The sequence below is a fragment of the Rana temporaria genome, chromosome 1, assembly GCF_905171775.1.
Source record: "Rana temporaria chromosome 1, aRanTem1.1, whole genome shotgun sequence".
Lineage (NCBI taxonomy): Eukaryota > Metazoa > Chordata > Amphibia > Anura > Ranidae > Rana > Rana temporaria.
The window spans coordinates 160,539-178,912 of record NC_053489.1 but is presented as its reverse complement, the minus strand read 5'-3'; the positions used below and the strand labels follow the sequence as shown (position 1 = coordinate 178,912).

At 51.1% G+C, this 18,374-nt stretch overlaps 1 protein-coding gene across 1 annotated transcript in view; it reads right to left on the bottom strand.

Moving 5' to 3' along the window:
* Positions 1–432: 432 nt before the first annotated feature.
* Positions 433–18,374, bottom strand: part of LOC120917089 (transcription factor LBX2-like) — a 42,020-nt gene continuing 24,078 nt past the window's right edge. The window contains exon 2 of the mRNA XM_040328148.1: positions 433–1,677. Within this exon, the coding sequence (XP_040184082.1) occupies positions 1,220–1,677 (458 nt within the window). The 3' untranslated portion in view covers positions 433–1,219. The remainder of the gene's footprint in view (positions 1,678–18,374) is intronic.

The following is an 18,374-nucleotide window of genomic DNA, read 5'->3' as shown; positions in this document are numbered from 1 at the left end:
TTTCTCATTTTTCCTGGGGGGGAGATTTAAGCTCTGTATGAGAATACGAGTGTCTTCGGCTTTAGCAGAATAGCCCCGACCTCCACCGTAATGTGATCTTGGAGAAAATTACCACAGGAGGAGGACTTACAGCACCGGCATACAAGTTATCTCTGAGTCCTGTATGCAGGAACTGCAAGTCATGTGACCAGACCACCAGACCACGTAGAAGAGGGTCTGCAGAACACCCTCGAAACTCCACTATTTCTACTGACAGGACTGCAGGTAACGGCCTTCTTGGAAGTCCAGGTGGGCCCCCTATAGATCTAAAGATCGGAATAGAAAATCCCTCAAGGCCAAGAATTAGAAAGGTCGAAAAGCGTAGTGATATCATGTGACACTCTACACTGATACAATGGGTTTTATGTAATCCCTACATACGATATCCCTATGTGTTTCGACCTTTCTAATTATTGGCCTTCTTCAGGGGTGTTTTTATCAATGCGTGTATTTCTCCCCTGAAGAAGACCAATAATTAGGTAGAAACACGTAGTGATATCATGTGACACTCTACGCTAATACCATGGGTTTTATGTAATCCCTACACTTGATATCCCTACGTGTTTCGACCTTTCTAATTATTGGCCTTCTTCAGAGAGTATTTCTCTTTTTTCTCATAAAAACAACCCCTGAAGAAGACCAATAATTAGGTCGTAATGCGTAGGGATATCATGTGAAACGTTTTACAAATATTGATTGCTATTCAAGTAAAATATACTTTTTTGCTGCTAAAAAAACCCTTGATGGATTTTCTATTCCATATAAACAATCGGGGGGGGGGGGGGGCAGCACCAACAGCTCACATATAAGTGTTATTCATTCTATAGATCTAAAGGTCAATCAGATAACGAAGCCCCTCCCCCCGTTATACTCAGCCAATGCCGGACACCCGAGATTTATACCAGGACCTCATTACTGGTGGAAGGGGTTTTTGCCTATTCTGAGCTCTTATCTCTCCGGGTGTAATTCTCAGGACTTGAGACGCCCCAATTGTCCATGGACTAGGAACTCGCCGGTGTGCCCCCTGGTGGTCATAGACCATAGGTCATAGGTCATGGACCTGGTGGTCATAGTAATTGATGGGCGATTGTGTTTCCTTCCAGGTTACTGATGGGACTGCACCTTAGCCCTCCCCCAACAGAAGATTCAATGCTGTCCCGTATCACGAGTACCCTCCCCCCTAAATGTCCACCTCAATTTCTTCTTCTTCTTCTGAGAACTCATCGGCTGTGCGCTCCATGGAGGAACCCCGAGGAGAATGGAGGTAAAGTCCTTGTGAGGTTGGAGAACATCCTCTTCCTATGGCCTCCTCGTCCTCGTCTCCCACCCCAACCTCCGGCATGGAGACCAGTTTCTCCAGAGCATGAGGAGGGATCTTCTTCAGGGACTCTACATCGGCCTTCATCTCCTCCAGGTCCCTTTTTAGCTTGGCCCGCCGGTTCTGAAACCAGGTGATCACCTGGGCGTTGCTGAGTCCCAGCTGCTGGGCGATGTGGTCCCGGTCCGCGGGGGACAAGTACTTCTGGTAGAGAAAACGCTTCTCCAGTTCATAGATCTGATGGTTGGTGAAGGCCGTCCGCGACTTGCGTCTCTTCTTAGAAGTCGGCCGGTGTCCAAATGAGCCGAGCGGCTCGCGCCCTTCGAGTGGGAATGAAGAGATGGCGATGATGGTGATGATGGTGAAGGTGGTAATGATGAAGATGATGGTGGTGATGGGGAAGGTGGTAATGATGAGGGTGATGATGACAGTGATGGTGAAGGTGGTGATGATGATGGTGGTGGTGATGATGATGATGATGGTGAGGATGATGGTGAAGGTGGTGGTGGTGATGATGATGGCGATGATGGTGATGATGATGATGAGGATGATGATGATGGTGATGATGATGATGATGATGGTGATGATGACGATGGTGAAGGTGGTAATGATGAGGGTGATGATGACAGTGATGGTGATGGTGATGATGATGATGAGGATGGTGATGATGATGAGGATGGTGATGATGATGAGGATGTTGATGATGGTGAGGATGGTGATGATGGTGAGGATGGTGATGATGGTGAGGATGGTGATGATGATGAGGATGGTGATGATGGTGATGATGGTGAGGATGGTGATGATGATGAAGAAGATGGTGATGATGGTGAGGAGAGTGATGATGGTGATGGTGATGATGATGGTGATGATGATGGTGATGATGGTCATAATGATGGTGAGGATTATGATGGTGATGATGAGGATGATGATGATGATGATGATGATGGTGATGATGGTGATAATGATAATGATGGTGAGGATTATGATGATGATGATGAGGATGATAAAGATGGTGATGATGAGGATGATGATGGTGATGATGAGGATGAGGATGGTGATGATGATGATGATGATGATGAGGATGGTGATGATGGTGATGATGGTGGAGGTGATGGTGATGATGATGAGGATGAGGATGGTGATGATGATGATGATGATGATGAGGATGGTGATGATGGTGATGATGGTGATGAGGATGATGATGATGATGAGGATGAGGATGATGATGATGATGAGGATGATGATGGTGATGATGATATAATCAAATGATGAAGAAAAGAAGAAAAAAGAACATTATTTAGTAAAACTCAAATGACATTTATTCATAGAGAAAGAAAACACAACAAATGTAATTGTAGTCGCTGTTATCAGTCACAAGTCCATGAATAAAAATGTAAAAAGTAAAATTTCCGATTTCCTTCAGGAAAAGAACATAAAACATTTGTCTGATAAATGAGATACAAAGTTTTCTATGTTTGGAAGCCACGGATATCGAATTCCCACCAATTGGGGTCCTTCAGAGAGGCTCCTCCCTCCCCCGGGGAACATTTCCCGGAGACTCTATAAAGATTTCTCTTCTCTAGTTGAATGTTATTTACATTTTATGGATTGAATAAAATCTGAACTTGTATCTAATATTGAACATCATCAGCCACAAGGGAGGAGCCACGGAGAACATTATCAGTAACTGGAGAAGAATAAACACAAAGTGACATCAGCAACAGGTGGAGAGCCAATGGGGGGGCATCATAAACCCCATGGAGAGCCAAAGAGACCTCCATCCATCAAAGGGAAAAGCCACACAGAAAGCCACCAAACATAGCAAAGAGCCCCACTGAATGCCACCAAACATAGCAAAGAGCCCCACTGAATGCCACCAGCCTCATGGGAAGAGCCCCACTGAATGCCACCAGCCTCATGGGAAGAGCCCCACTGAATGCCACCAGCCTCATGGGAAGAGCCCCACTAAATGCCACCAGTCAAAGGAGAAGAGCCCCACTGAATGCCACCAGCCTCAAGGGAAGAGCCCCACTGAATGCCACCAGCCTCATGGGAAGAGCCCCACTAAATGCCACCAGTCATAGAGGAAGAGCCCCACTAAATACCACCAGCCTCATGGGAGGAGCCCCACTGAATGCCACCAGTCACAGGAGAAGAGCCCCACTGAATGCCACCAGTCACAGGAGAAGAGCCCCACTGAATGCCACCAGCCTCATGGGAAGAGCCCCACAGAATGCCACCAGCCTCATGGGAAGAGCCCCACTGAATGCCACCAGCCTCATGGGAAGAGCCCCACAGAATGTGTCCACAACATTGGAAGAGCCAAACAAAATATCACGAGCCACAAGGGAAAAGATACACGGAATGAAATCAGATGTATTAGAAAAGCCACATAGGGTGCCACATAGGGTGCCATCATCCACATTGGAATAACCCCACAGAATGTCATCAGCCACAAGAGAGGAGCCACGCAGAATGTCATCAGCCACAAGAGAGGAGCCACACAGAATGTCATCAGCCACAAGAGAGGAGCCACGCAGAATGTCATCAGCCACAAGAGAGGAGCCACGCAGAATGTCATCAGCCACAAGAGAGGAGCCACGCAGAATGTCATCAGCCACAATGGAAAAGTCATGCTATAACACAATTGAGGTTGGTGGAGAAGCCCCACAGACCATCATCAGCCACACCAGAAACACCACACAGAATGTCGCCAGTCACAGATGAAGAGACACAAAAATTGTCACCAGAGGGGTGAAGCTGAACTGAATATTATCAGTAATGCCGCGTACACACGATGGACCGTTTTCATCAGACGAACCGATCGTGTGTGGGCCCCATCGGTTATTTATCCATCGGTTAAAAAACTAGGAACTTGTTTTAAAATTATCTGATGGTTAAAAAAACGATAAAACGAAAACAAAAAAATGAAAACGAAAAAACATGGTCATGGGCATGACCATCGGTTAAAAATCCACGCATGCACAGAATCAAGTCGACGCATGCTCGGAAGCATTGAACTTAATTTCTCTCAGCACGTCGTTGTGTTTTACGTCACCGCGTTCTGACACAATCGGCTTTTTAACTGATGGTGTGTAGGCAGGGCCGTCTTTAATATGGTTTGGGCCCCCCCAATGCAATTTTGCTCTTTACCCCCATGCCATGCCATGTGTAAAATAGAAGAACTTTTTAAAACCCTGACCAGACCTGCACCTGCAATGCATGCCATGTCACATGGCATGCATTGCAGGTCTGGTCAGTGTTTTAAAAAGTTCTTCTATTTTACACATGGCATGGCATGGGGATAGGGACCTTACCTTGTCCTGTCTTGGCAAGCTCAGCTCCAGCCTCCGATCAATTCTCCACCGTCCACAGTGACAGTCTCACACACGCTGCTAGTGCTAGTCTAGTAGTTTCACTTGACTAAGCATAACAAGCAGGAACCACCAGGCAGCTGCACCCCGCGGTCTCACTCTGATCTCTCACTTCTCCTCCCCCGCTCCTCCAATCAGGTACACTGGTCACTGAACACTGCGCACGCTGCGCGCATAGCAAGGGGCAGGGCCAGAGCGTCAGTGGAACACAAGGCCCCGTCCACCTGCGGCCCAGCCCGCTCCGGCTCCTCGATCTAAATAAAATGCAGCACTGACACTGGCTGTGCGCGGCGCGCCGCTGATGACAGTGACAGACACTGTCTGTCTGTTTGGGGATTTTCAGCGCCGATTTGCGAGCAGCACGCGGGCTTTGGGCCCCTAACAGTGACAGGGCCCTGGGCAGCTGCCCTGTTTGCCCTGCGGTAAAGACGGCCCTGTGTGTAGGCACGACTGATGAAAGTCAGCTTCATCGGATATTTGATGGAAGAATCCATCAGTCCATTTTCATCGGATGAACCGATCGTGTGTACAGGACATTAGAGAAGTACAAAGCCACACAGCCATCGGCCACTGCGCAAAATCCTCATCCGATGTCACCAGACACATAGAATGCCACCAATCTCAGGAAAAGAGCCACAGACCAGAGCCACGTGTAGAGTTCTCAGCCACGGGGGGAAAAGTCAAAGGGAACACCATCAGCCACGGGGGGAAAAGTCATGGGGAACACCATCAGCCACGGGGGGAAAAGTCATGGGGAACACCATCAGCCACGGGGGGAAAAGTCATGGGGAACACCATCAGCCACGGGGGGAAAAGTCATGGGGAACACCATCAGCCACGGGGGGAAAAGTCATGGGGAACACCATCAGCCACGGGGGGAAAAGTCATGGGGAACACCATCAGCCACAGGGGGAAAAGTCATGGGGAACACCATCAGCCACGGGGGGAAAAGTCATGGGGAACACCATCAGCCACGGGGGGAAAAGTCATGGGGAACACCATCAGACACGGGGGAAAAGTCATGGGGAACACCATCAGCCACGGGGGAAAAGTCATGGGGAACACCATCAGCCACGGGGGGAAAAGTCATGGGGAACACCATCAGCCACGGGGGGAAAAGTCATGGGGAACACCATCAGCCACGGGGGGAAAAGTCATGGGGAACACCATCAGCCACGGGGGGAAAAGTCATGGGGAACACCATCAGCCACGGGGGAAAAGTCATGGGGAACACCATCAGCCACGGGGGAAAAGTCATGGGGAACACCATCAGCCACGGGGGGAAAAGTCATGGGGAACACCATCAGCCACGGGGGGAAATGTCAAAGGGAACACCATCAGCCACGGGGGGAAAAGTCATGGGGAACACCATCAGCCACGGGGGGAAAAGTCAAAGGGAACACCATCAGCCACGGGGGGAAAAGTCATGGGGAACACCATCAGCCACGGGGGGAAAAGTCAAAGGGAACACCATCAGCCACGGGGGGAAAAGTCAAAGGGAACACCATCAGCCACGGGGGGAAAAGTCATGGGGAACACCATCAGCCACTGGGGGAAAAGTCAAAGGGAACACCATCAGCCACGGGGGGGAAAAGTCATGGGGAACACCATCAGCCACGGGGGGAAAAGTCATGGGGAACACCATCAGCCACGGGGGGAAAAGTCATGGGGAACACCATCAGCCACGGGGGGAAAAGTCATGGGGAACACCATCAGCCACGGGGGGAAAAGTCATGGGGAACACCATCAGCCACGGGGGGAAAAGTCATGGGGAACACCATCAGCCACGGGGGGAAAAGTCATGGGGAACACCATCAGCCACGGGGGGAAAAGTCATGGGGAACACCATCAGCCACGGGGGGAAAAGTCATGGGGAACACCATCAGACACGGGGGAAAAGTCATGGGGAACACCATCAGCCACGGGGGAAAAGTCATGGGAAACACCATCAGCCACGGGGGGAAAAGTCATGGGGAACACCATCAGCCACGGGGGGAAAAGTCATGGGGAACACCATCAGCCACGGGGGGAAAAGTCATAGGGAACACCATCAGCCACGGGGGGAAAAGTCATGGGGAACACCATCAGCCACGGGGGAAAAGTCATGGGGAACACCATCAGCCACGGGGGGAAAAGTCATGGGGAACACCATCAGCCACGGGGGAAAAGTCATGGGGAACACCATCAGCCACGGGGGGAAAAGTCATGGGGAACACCATCAGCCACGGGGGGAAAAGTCATGGGGAACACCATCAGCCACGGGGGGAAAAGTCATAGGGAACACCATCAGCCACGGGGGGAAAAGTCATGGGGAACACCATCAGCCACGGGGGAAAAGTCATGGGGAACACCATCAGCCACGGGGGGAAAGTCATGAGGAACACCATCAGCCACGGAAGTAAAGACACAAGAAATGGATAAAGTGATAAACAATTTCCAAACATGCCACAGAAAATTCATTTCAATATTTATCCCCGAAATACCTTTCTAGGAATTATTTGATCCGCCCGAGCGCCGTCCTTCCACTCATTCATCTTACCATCCGTCACTCTTTCCATCCATCCATCCATCCATCCTTCTATCCATCCACCCATTGCTCCTTCTATCCTCCCCAAAACAAGGCCACACGCAGACATGCAGACACATCGGCACACTTTGTACGGATGAATAAATAACTTCTCCTGCGATTATTACTATTATTATGAGATAAGAATGAGTTCCTCCACCTCCAGGCACTGGCCGGTGTTCTGCTGATGAGTGTGCCCCCCCGGCGGATTATGCCCCCCCCCCTGTACTGCACAAGCGCTTAAAAATAGCCGAACATGCGGCGCCTGCGTGGACCTCGCTGTAAGTGGCCAGTCGGCCTTATGTCCTTGCTTCGCTCGCTCGGCCTCCATGTCCCCGGGGAAGGTGAGGAATGAGCCTGGAGGTCAGAAGTGTGCGCCGGCGCCGCCTAGAGAGGCATGTTCAGAGGCAAGCGTCTGCGCAGTACAGGGGGGGGGCGGGGCAAAATCCGCCGGGGGGACCTTTCTCGGCAGGACACCGGCTCTGCCCTACAAGTCTGGGTCTGACCGCCCTCCGTCTCGCGGGCTCTTCTCCTCCTTCTACGCACCTCAGATCTGTACACTGGAAAGATGGCGGCGAGAACCAATCGAATTGATCCGATCGGGAGATGAATGTGAAGCACGAGACACGGATCTCATAAATATCCTGATATGTGCCGCCGAGATCGTCTATGGTTCCGTATCGTCTATGGTTCCGTATCGTCTATGGTTCCGTATCGTCTATGGTTCCGTATCGTCTATGGTTCTTATTTACAGCCAAAAAAACTCTGAAAATACAGAAATCTCCAAAAAACTCGAATCCCCCGAATAGTTCCCATGGTGGAATACCCCTCCCCCCTCTATGAGAGAAGGGGGCCAATAATGAGCCCCCTCTCTTGGCCGGTCCTCATTCTCTACATCAGTGTTTCTGAACTCCAGTCCTCAAGGCGCCCCCAACAGGCCATGTTTTCAGGCTCGCCATTATTTTGCACAGGTGCTTTGATGAGTTTCGCCGCCTTAGTAATTACCACGGCCATTTCACCCAAGGGAAATCCTGAAAACATGACCTGTTGGGGCGCCTGGAGGACTGGAGTTGAGGAACGATGGAGAGGTCTCTGGGGGTTTCGGAGGAATAAAATGGCCTCCTCTGAGGTTTTCATCCGTTGGCGATGCTCCGATGTCTCCTTCCAGTGTTGGTGTCGTAGGGTGAGGTGCAGAGACATGAAAGCCTACGGCGCATCTTCAGAATTAATCTCCGGAAGTTTCTATCATCTCCGGACTCCGGGAACATAAAATGTGCTGATTATCTCCTCCCAACCCCAGATCCCCGACATCACGTCTCACAGCTTCTAATGTTCCAGATAATGTCGTGACGGCTCCCCCACCCCATCCCCGTGTTTTCTTCCCCCTTCCCCACCCCCGTGTTTTCTTCCCCCACCCCATCCCAGTGTTTTCTTCCCCCACCCCATTTGCGTGTTTTCTTCCCCCACCCCATCCCCGTGTTTTCTTCCCCCTTCCACATCCCACCCCCATGTTTTCTTCCCCCATCCCCACATTTTCTACCCCCTTCCCCCACCCCATCCCGGTGTTTTCCTCCCCCTGTCCCCACCCCATACCCGTGTTTTCCTCACCCTTCCCCCACCCCATCCCCGTGTTTTCTTCCTCCTTCCTGGAATTTCTATTGCTCTGGTGAGGGATGGATGGGAGGGGGGGGTTATATTCACCCCCTCGGATGAAAGGAACATTTATAACTCAATCCGCCACAAGCCACCCTTTGCTATTCTGGTAGACGGGACGCCTCACACTTGTGCCCACAGATGGGAGGCCGGAGGGTGGTGGTGGGCCTGGGTTTGGCATCGGGGAGATGATACGCGATCTGTGACAAATCACCGGAGTCTTCTCTGGATGCGGTAATTTTATATAACGACACAGAAGACGTCTGAACTCATCGCCGGGGACAGCAGCTGTTACTCGCCGGTCACCTGACAGCGCCGACGGCGGCGTCTCTGGAGAATTTGGAATTACTCAGAACAGACCAATAGGCGGGACGGGGGGGGGGGGGTTTCTGATAAACGGCCTAACCTTTGTTAAAAGACTGTAGACATGTACGGAGGGGGGGCTCAGAAAGAGGAGACCCAGAATCCCTTGGAATGGTTGGGAAACCCTTGGTTCAGCTCCCCATGCACCTCTTATGTCTAAGTCACCCTGTGCCACCCATCCTGGCATTCCCATCCTGGCACAGGGGGACTGAGAAAATATATCTCGGATTCCTTAAAATTGGACAGTAAAATTTCTCCACAATATCTCCCAGGATAGATGTAAAGACTATTCTTGGTTTGTTTGATTCTGAACTCCACATGTTAGGTGAGAGAGCCGATCACATTGGCCTCTGTACAATGTAGGAGATGGGCCGACTCCTGCTATTGTGAGAAGGTGTCCTGTGTTATACTTATGATAATGTATCATCTACTGTGTGAAGCTCGGTGACAACAAGTCTGACCTGTAGTGACATCCTGATTTAAGGGATTAGTTAATTAGCTCATGTAAATTTATGTTTCTGGTTACAGGTGTATTGTTAGAGTAATATGAGCAGGAGGGGGAACCTCCTCTTCTACTGTATATAAGACTTGTATTCTGCTTCTAATAAATGCTCCATGTTCAGCAATCACACGAGTCTCGTCTTGTTTGTAGTTGTCAGCGGTTGGAATATCCGATATCCTGTCAGTATCACCGCTTGCCTGCTTCGGCACACACGCGGCGCAACTGTACGGCACACGCACATACGCACTAGCACACGCATAAACCATGAGCCCCTGGTTGGCCTATAAAAGCTGCTTCATTCCACAGACAAAACGCGGGATTATCTCTCTGCTTCCTATTTTTTTGATTACCTGTTGTGAAACCCGATTGGCCTTGACCTGCTCTGATCTCCTCCTGGACCTGAACCTTGGCTTGCTTTACAGACTGCTTCTTATCTTCGGTATTTGACCCTCAGCCTGTCTTCGGATTTTCCTCCAGTCTCCTTTGCCTTGACCCTCAGCCTGTTCTCAAATTTGCCTCCAGTCTCCTGTGCCTTGAACCTCAGCCTGTTCTTGGATCTGCCTCCAGTCTCTTTTGCCTTGACCCTCAGCCTGTTCTTGGATCTGCCTCCAGTCTCCTGTGCCTTGACCCTCAGTCTGTTCCTGGATCTGCCTCCAGTCTCCTGTGCCTTGACCCTCAGCCTGTTCTCAAATTTGCCTCCAGTCTCCTGTGCCTTGACCCTCAGCCTGTTCTTGGATCTGCCTCCAGTCTCTTTTGCCTTGACCCTCAGCCTGTTCTCAAATTTGCCTCCAGTCTCCTGTGCCTTGACCCTGAGCCTGTTATCGGATTTGCCTCCAGTCTCCTTTGCCTTGAACCTCAGCCTGTTCTTGGATCTGCCTCCAGTCTCATGTGCCTTGACCCTCAGCCCGTTATCGGATTTGCCTCCATTCTCCTGTGCCTGGACCCTCAGCCTGTTCCTGGATCTGCCTCCAGTCTCCTTTGCCTTGACCCTCAGCCTGTTCCTGGATCTGCCACCAGTCTCCTTTGCCTTGACCCTCGGTCTGCTCATGGACTTGTCTCATGGGTTTGACCCTCGTGCCTGTTCTGGACTCTGTCTTCCTGTTACCCCGTTGGATCCAGGTACCTGCCAGCTCCTGTACGGCTAACAAGCCACCTTGGTGACCAGGAGTGCATCTCGGCCTCAGTGACACCGCCAGCCTGGCATGGACACGTGGACTCCGCAAAGACCAATTTTGATGTCACTTGATTGTTGGAGAGAAACCTCATTCCATAGAGAGAAGCCGGGGAGGTGGAACGTGGACCCCTATAGGAGGACCTTGGCCATGTGTGAGGAACAACAGCTGGATCTTCATCCCCATTGGCCATTTGTGATCAATAACTCTCAGCACCTCCATTGGGCTCCTGGGACATTGAGCTGGGGGGGGGGGGGTTGTGTAGTGCAGGCAGAAGACGTCTGGTGGACATCGGAGGTTATTAATTAAAAGCTCTGTGTCTAAGAATGGTGGTCTCCAACCGGGGCCAAGTACTGGGAGCCCTCAGAGTATACTCAAGGGAGAAGAGCCATACAATATATACGTCTGGCCCACCCTATATATACTGCTGGAACTACTACATACCACTGACCTGACTGGCCCTACTACACACAACTGGACCCTACTACATACAACTGACCCAACTGGACCTACTACACACACGACTGTCCATTATACATACTACTGACCCGACTGGACCTACTACACACAACTGGCCCTACTACACACGACTGGACCTACTACACACAACTGGACCTACTACATACAACTGACCCAACTGGACCTACTACACACACAACTGTCCATTCTACATACTACTGACCCGACTGGACCTACTACACACAACTGGCCCTACTACACACGACTGGACCTACTACACACAACTGGACCTACTACACACAACTGACCCTTCTACATACAACTGACCCAACTGGACCTACTACACACACGACTGTCCATTATACATACTACTGACCCGACTGGACCTACTACACACAACTGGCCCTACTACACACGACTGGACCTACTACACACAACTGGACCTACTACACACAACTGACCCTTCTACATACAACTGACCCAACTGGACCTACTACACACACAACTGTCCATTCTACATACTACTGACCCGACTGGACCTACTACACACAACTGGCCCTACTACACACAACTGGACCTACTACACACAACTGGACCTACTACATACCACTGACCTGACTGGACCTACTACATACAACTGGACCTACTAAACACAACTGGACCTACAACACACACACACAACTGGCCCCTTTACATACCACTGACCTGACTGGACCTACTACACACAACTGGACCTACTAAACACGACTGGACCTACAACACACAACTGACCCCTTTATGCAACTGACCCGACTGGACCTACTACACACGACTGGACCTACTACACACAACTGGCCCCTTTACATACAACTGACCCAACTGGACCTACTACATACCACTGACCCGACTGGACCTACTACATACCACTGACTAAACTACATACAACTGGACGTAGAACTTTATACGGATAGAATAGGACCTTATATACAGATTACTGATTCATCGCCGCTTCCTCCTCCACTATCTGACCAAACCTCATAGAAAGCCTTATCTCTCCCCCTCCCCCCTCCATTCCCTCCAGGGACTCTTCTCAGTGAGTCCTCAGATGTTTTTGGTGTATTTATGTATTCAGTTTTGAATTTATTTTGCGTTTTTCTCAGTTTTTTCTCCTCTGGTTTGTATGTCTTATGACCTCACACCGCATGGAGGGAGGGAGAGTATTGAACGTATCACGAATAATAATTCCACTTTCAGCCTGCAGGCGGCAGCAGAGAGCCATGGGATCTGTAGGGTGCGGCGGTCACATTCCAGTCGGTGGGAATTGGTTTATTGAGCTTCTCGTCTTAACCCCTCGAGTGCCGGACACCATAGAACCCCCTTCATTACCAACGCCTGTGATAGCTTGACTGACAATTACTCATCAATCGCTGCCCACCAATCAATGTTATATTGTGTTTTTAGACAGATGAAGCCCCCCCGGTCGGTCAGTGGCACCCACGACTCTCCCCCACCCGCAATAGGACGGAGGGGGTAAGTCCGGCACTTACCCCATCTAGGTAGCAGGCGGGCGTGTCCTATGGGTGGCGGTAGCGTGTTCTAGTGCGATCCTCCTACTAGGCGTCCAATAGGATCGCCTGTCCTTTCAGCCAATAGGGTGACGGGTCTCAGACACGCTTCCTGATTGGCCCGGGAGGAGGATTAGTGTGGGGATAGTGAATATTCATTCGCTATGTCACACAACTGGGTGGGCTGCAGGGCGCAGTGCTCTGTGCCCTGAGCCCTCCCTTTTATGAGGCCTATTAGAGCCTCTGGCTCCAATCATGTGCTTCCACAAAATACACCCCCCGCCATTGGAATCTATGGTCTGGCGCCCTGTATGTAGATCAGGGGGCCAGGCGCATGGATAGGGGGAGGCGGCGCCTACATGCCCCTAATGGATGGGCCGACACTGGCACCCAATGGCATTCACTTGGGTTTGGTTCTGTTTATTTTCTTCACTGTTTGGGTATTTGTTTTTCATTACCACCAATATCTGCACATTAATGGGGTAATATTACTTTCATGACGGGTTTTCCAGCTGGAATTCCCTCACCAAATGATGGCCACTAATTTCACTCTAATTCTCCGGGCTCCTCTTTCTCTGGGCTCCTCTTTCTCTGGGCTCCTCCTTCTCCGGGGTCCACTTCCTATGGCTCCTTTTCCTCCGTCTCCTCTCTCTCCGGGCCCCTCTTTTTTTTTTTTTTTTTTTTAAAGTGTATTTTGTGCGTGTACTCGAGAGAGGAGCCGGACTGCAGGAGTTGGGAGTAGGCAGGCCTCCCCCAGAGGCAATCTGCCACCTTTCTCCATGCCCCGGGTGGCAATGGCGGGTGTGAGGGGGTCCTCCCACACAGCCCGCCCTACCTGCTCCGCTTTGAAGCCCAACGGGGCAGAGGGACTCCCTATAAGGGAGTGAGAGGATTAGCCCGCTCAACCAGCCCCATTAGTCCTTCGCCTCTCTTTAGAGACCGCGTGGTCAATGTGCGTGTGTTAACCCAATTTAGAGTGCGTGTGTAGGTGTGGTGGTTTTTGTGGGAGGGGGGGGTGGGCATACTAAGCACAGGCTTACCTTGCATAGCACACCCACCGGGAGCCGGGCTGAGACCACCAAACTCAATTCACATGAAGCCGAGACCGGGATCCGAACCTCTAGCTGCAGAGGTGAATGGCTTGTCAGCGCAGTGCCAATCGCGTTGAGCCACCGCAGCTCCTTCCGGGCCCCTCTTTCTCCAGGCTCCTCTCTCTCTGGGCTCCTCTTTCTCTGGCTCCTCTTTCTCCGGGCCCCTCTCTCTCCGGGCCCCTCTCTCTCCGGGCCCCTCTTTCTCCAGGCTCCTCTCACTCTGGGCTCCTCTTTCTCTGGCTCCTCTTTCTCTGGGCCCCTCTCTGTCCGGGCTCCTCTTTCTCTGGGCTCCTTTTTCTCCGGGCTCCTCTCTCTCCAGTCTCCTCTCTATCCGGGCCTCTCTCGTCGGGCTCCACTCTCTCTCCGGGCTCCTCTCTCTCCGGTCCCCTCTCTCTTCGGGCTCCTCTCTCTCTGGGCCTCTCTCTCCGGGCTCCTCTTTATCCAATGGACACTTGTTTGTCTCCTTTTCTAACCAATCGCTCATTTTATTCATTTTTTATATATTCATATGAATTCCACCCCAAGGTAGAAGCCCAGCGAAGTGTCACCGATCCCCCTCTGGGAAAGGGCCCCATTTCCCTCATATTCTTCAGACTTCTGGCACACATTTTTTTATACCGGGATGTATTTTTGCACCATTACACATGGGGGGGGGGGGACTGTGCCACTTGGAACAAATACTTTGGGCCGCCTTCATTGAGAAGAGCTGGAGAAAAGGAGGAGCCACATCAAGAAGAGCCGGAGAAAAGGAGGAGCCACATCAAGAAGAGCCGGAGAAAGAGGAGCCACATCAAGAAGAGCCGGAGAAAGAGGAGCCACATCAATAAGAGCCGGAGAAAGAGGAGCCACATCAAGAAGAACCAGAGAAAGAGGAGACTCATCAAGAAAAAACTGAGAAAGAGGAGCCACATCCAGAAGAGCCGGAGAAAGAGGAGCCACATCAAGAAGAGCCGGAGAAAGAGGAGCCACATCAAGAAGAGCTGGAGAAAGAGGAGCCACACCAAGAAGAACCGGAGAAAGAGGAGCCACATCAAGAAGAACCGGAGAAAGAGGAGCCACATCAAGAAGAACCGGAGAAAGAGGAGCCACATCAAGAAGAACCGGAGAAAGAGGAGCCACATCAAGAAGAACCAGAGAAAGAGGAGCCACATCAAGAAGAACCAGAGAAAGAGGAGACACACCAAGAAGAGCCGGAGAAAGAGGAGCCACATCAAGAAGAGCCGGAGAAAGAGGAGCCACATCAAGAAGAGCCGGAGAAAGAGGAGCCACATCAAGAAGAACCAGAGAAAGAGGAGACACACCAAGAAGAGCTGGAGAAAGAGGAGCCACATCAAGAAGAGCCGGAGAAAGAGGAGCCACATCAAGAAGAGCTGGAGAAAAGGAGGAGCCACATCAAAAAGAGCCTGAGAAAGAGGAGCCACATCAAGAAGAGCCGGAGAAAGAGGAGCCGCATCAAGAAGAGCCGGAGAAAGAGGAGCCACATCAAGAAGAGCCGGAGAAAGAGGAGCCACATCAAGAAGAGCCGGAGAAAGAGGAGCCACATCAAGAAGAGCCGGAGAAAGAGGAGCCACATCAAGAAGAGCCGGAGAAAGAGGAGACACACCAAGAAGAGCAGGAGAAAGAGGAGCCACATCAAGAAGAGCCGGAGAAAGAGGAGCCACATCAAGAAGAGCTGGAGAAAGGGGAGCCACATCAATAAGAGCCGGAGAAAGAGGAGCCACATCAAGAAGAGCCGGAGAAAGAGGAGACACACCAAGAAGAGCCGGAGAAAGAGGAGCCACATCAAGAAGAGCCGGAGAAAGAGGAGCCACATCAAGAAGAGCCGGAGAAAGAGAAGACACACCAAGAAGAGCTGGAGAAAGAGGAGCCACATCAAGAAGAGCCGGAGAAAGAGGAGCCACATCAAGAAGAACCGGAGAAAGATGAGCCACACCAAGAAGAACCGGAGAAAGAGGAGTCACATCAAGAAGAGCCGGAGAAAGAGGAGTCACATCAAGAAGAGCCGGAGAAAGAGGAGCCACGTCAAGAAGAGCCGGAGAAAGAGGAGCCACATCAAGAAGAGCCGGAGAAAGAGGAGCAACATCAAGAAGAGCCGGAGAAAGAGGAGTCACATCAAGAAGAGCCGGAGAAAGAGGAGTCACATCAAGAAGAGCCGGAGAAAGAGGAGCCACATCAAGAAGAGCCGGAGAAAGAGGAGCCACATCAAGAAGAGACGGAGAAAGAGGAGCCACATCAAGAAGAGCCGGAGAAAGAGGAGCCACATCAACAAGAGCCGGAGAAAGAGGAGTCACATCAAGAAGAGCCGGAGAAAGAGGAGTCACATCAATAAGAACGAGAGAAAGAGGATCCACATCAAGAAGAGCCGGAGAAAGAGGAGCCGGAGAAAGAGGAGCCACATCAAGAAAAAACGGAGAAAGAGGAGCCACATCAAGAAGAGCCGGAGAAAGAGGAGCCACATCAAGAAGAGCCAGAGAAAGAGGAGTCACATCAAGAAGAGCCGAAGAAAGAGGAGCCACATCAAGAAGAGCCGGAGAAAGAGGAGTCACATCAAGAAGAGCCGGAGAAAGAGGAGCAACATCAAGAAGAGCCGGAGAAAGAGGAGCCACATCAAGAAGAGCCGGAGAAAGAGGAGCCACATCAAGAAGAGCCGGAGAAAGAGGAGCCACATCAAGAAGAGCCGGAGAAAGAAGAGCCACATCAAGAAGAGCCGCAGAAAGAGGAGCCACATCAAGAAGAGCCGGAGAAAGAGGAGCCACGTCAAAAATAGCTGGAGAAAGAGGAGCCACATCAAGAAGAGCCGGAGGAAGAGGAGCCACATGAAGAAGAGCCGGAGAAAAGGAGGAGCCACATCAAGAAGAGCCGGAGAAAGAGGAGCCACATCAAGAAGAGCCGGAGGAAGAGGAGCCACATCAAGAAGAGCCGGAGAAAGAGGAGTCACATCAAGAAGAGCCAGAGAAAGAGGAGTCACATCAAGAAGAGCCGGAGAAAGAGGAGTCACATCAATAAGAACGAGAGAAAGAGGAGCCACATCAAGAAGAGCCGGAGAAAGAGGAGTCACATCAAGAAGAGCTGGAGTAAGAGGAGCCACATCAAGAAGAGCCGGAGAAATAGGAGCCGGAGAAAGAGGAGCCACATCAAGAAAAAACGGAGAAAGAGGAGCCAAATCAAGAAGAGCCGGAGAAAGAGGAGCCACGTCAAGAAGAACCGGAGAAAGAGGAGACACACCAAGAAGAGCTGGAGTAAGAGGAGCCACATCAAGAAGAGCCGGAGAAAGAGGAGCCGGAGAAAGAGGAGCCATATCAAGAAAAAACGGGGAAAGAGGAGCCACATCAAGAAGAGCCGGAGAAAGAGGAGTCACATCAAGAAGAGCCGGAGAAAGAGGAGTCACATCAAGAAGAGCCGGAGAAAGAGGAGTCACATCAAGAAGAGCCGGAGAAAGAGGAGCAACATCAAGAAGAGCCGGAGAAAGAGGAGCCACAACAAGAAGAGCCGGAGAAAGAGGAGCCACATCAAGAAGAACCGGAGAAAGAGGAGCCACATCAAGAAGAGCCGGAGAAAGAGGAGCCACATCAAGAAGAGCCGAAGAAAGAGGAGCCACATCAAGAAGAGCCGGAGAAAGAGGAGCCACATCAAGAAGAACCGGAGAAAGAGGAGCCACATCAAGAAGAGCCGGAGAAAGAGGAGCCACATCAAGAAGAGCCGGAGAAAGAGGAGCCACATCAAGAAGAGCCGAAGAAAGAGGAGCCACATCAAGAAGAGCCGGAGAAAGAGGAGCCACATCAAGAAGAACCAGAGAAAGAGGAGCCACATCAAGAAGAGCCGGAGAAAGAGGAGCCACATCAAGAAGAACCAGAGAAAGAGGAGCCACATCAAGAAGAGCCGGAGAAAGAGGAGCCACATCAAGAAGAGCCGGAGAAAGAGGAGCCACGTCAAAAAGAGCCAGAGAAAGAGGAGCCACATCAAGAAGAGCCGGAGAAAGAGGAGCAACATCAAGAAGAGCCGGAGAAAGAGGAGCCACATCAAGAAGAGCCGGAGAAAGAGGAGCCACATCAAGAAGAGCCGGAGAAAGAGGAGCCACATCAAGAAGAGCCGGAGAAAGAGGAGCCACATCAAGAAGAGCCGGAGGAAGAGGAGCCACATCAAGAAGAGCCGGAGAAAGAGGAGTCACATCAAGAAGAGCCGGAGAAAGAGGAGCCACATCAAGAAGAGCCGGAGAAAGAGGAGCCACATCAAGAAGAACCGGAGAAAGAGGAGCCACGTCAAAAAGAGCCAGAGAAAGAGGAGCCACATCAA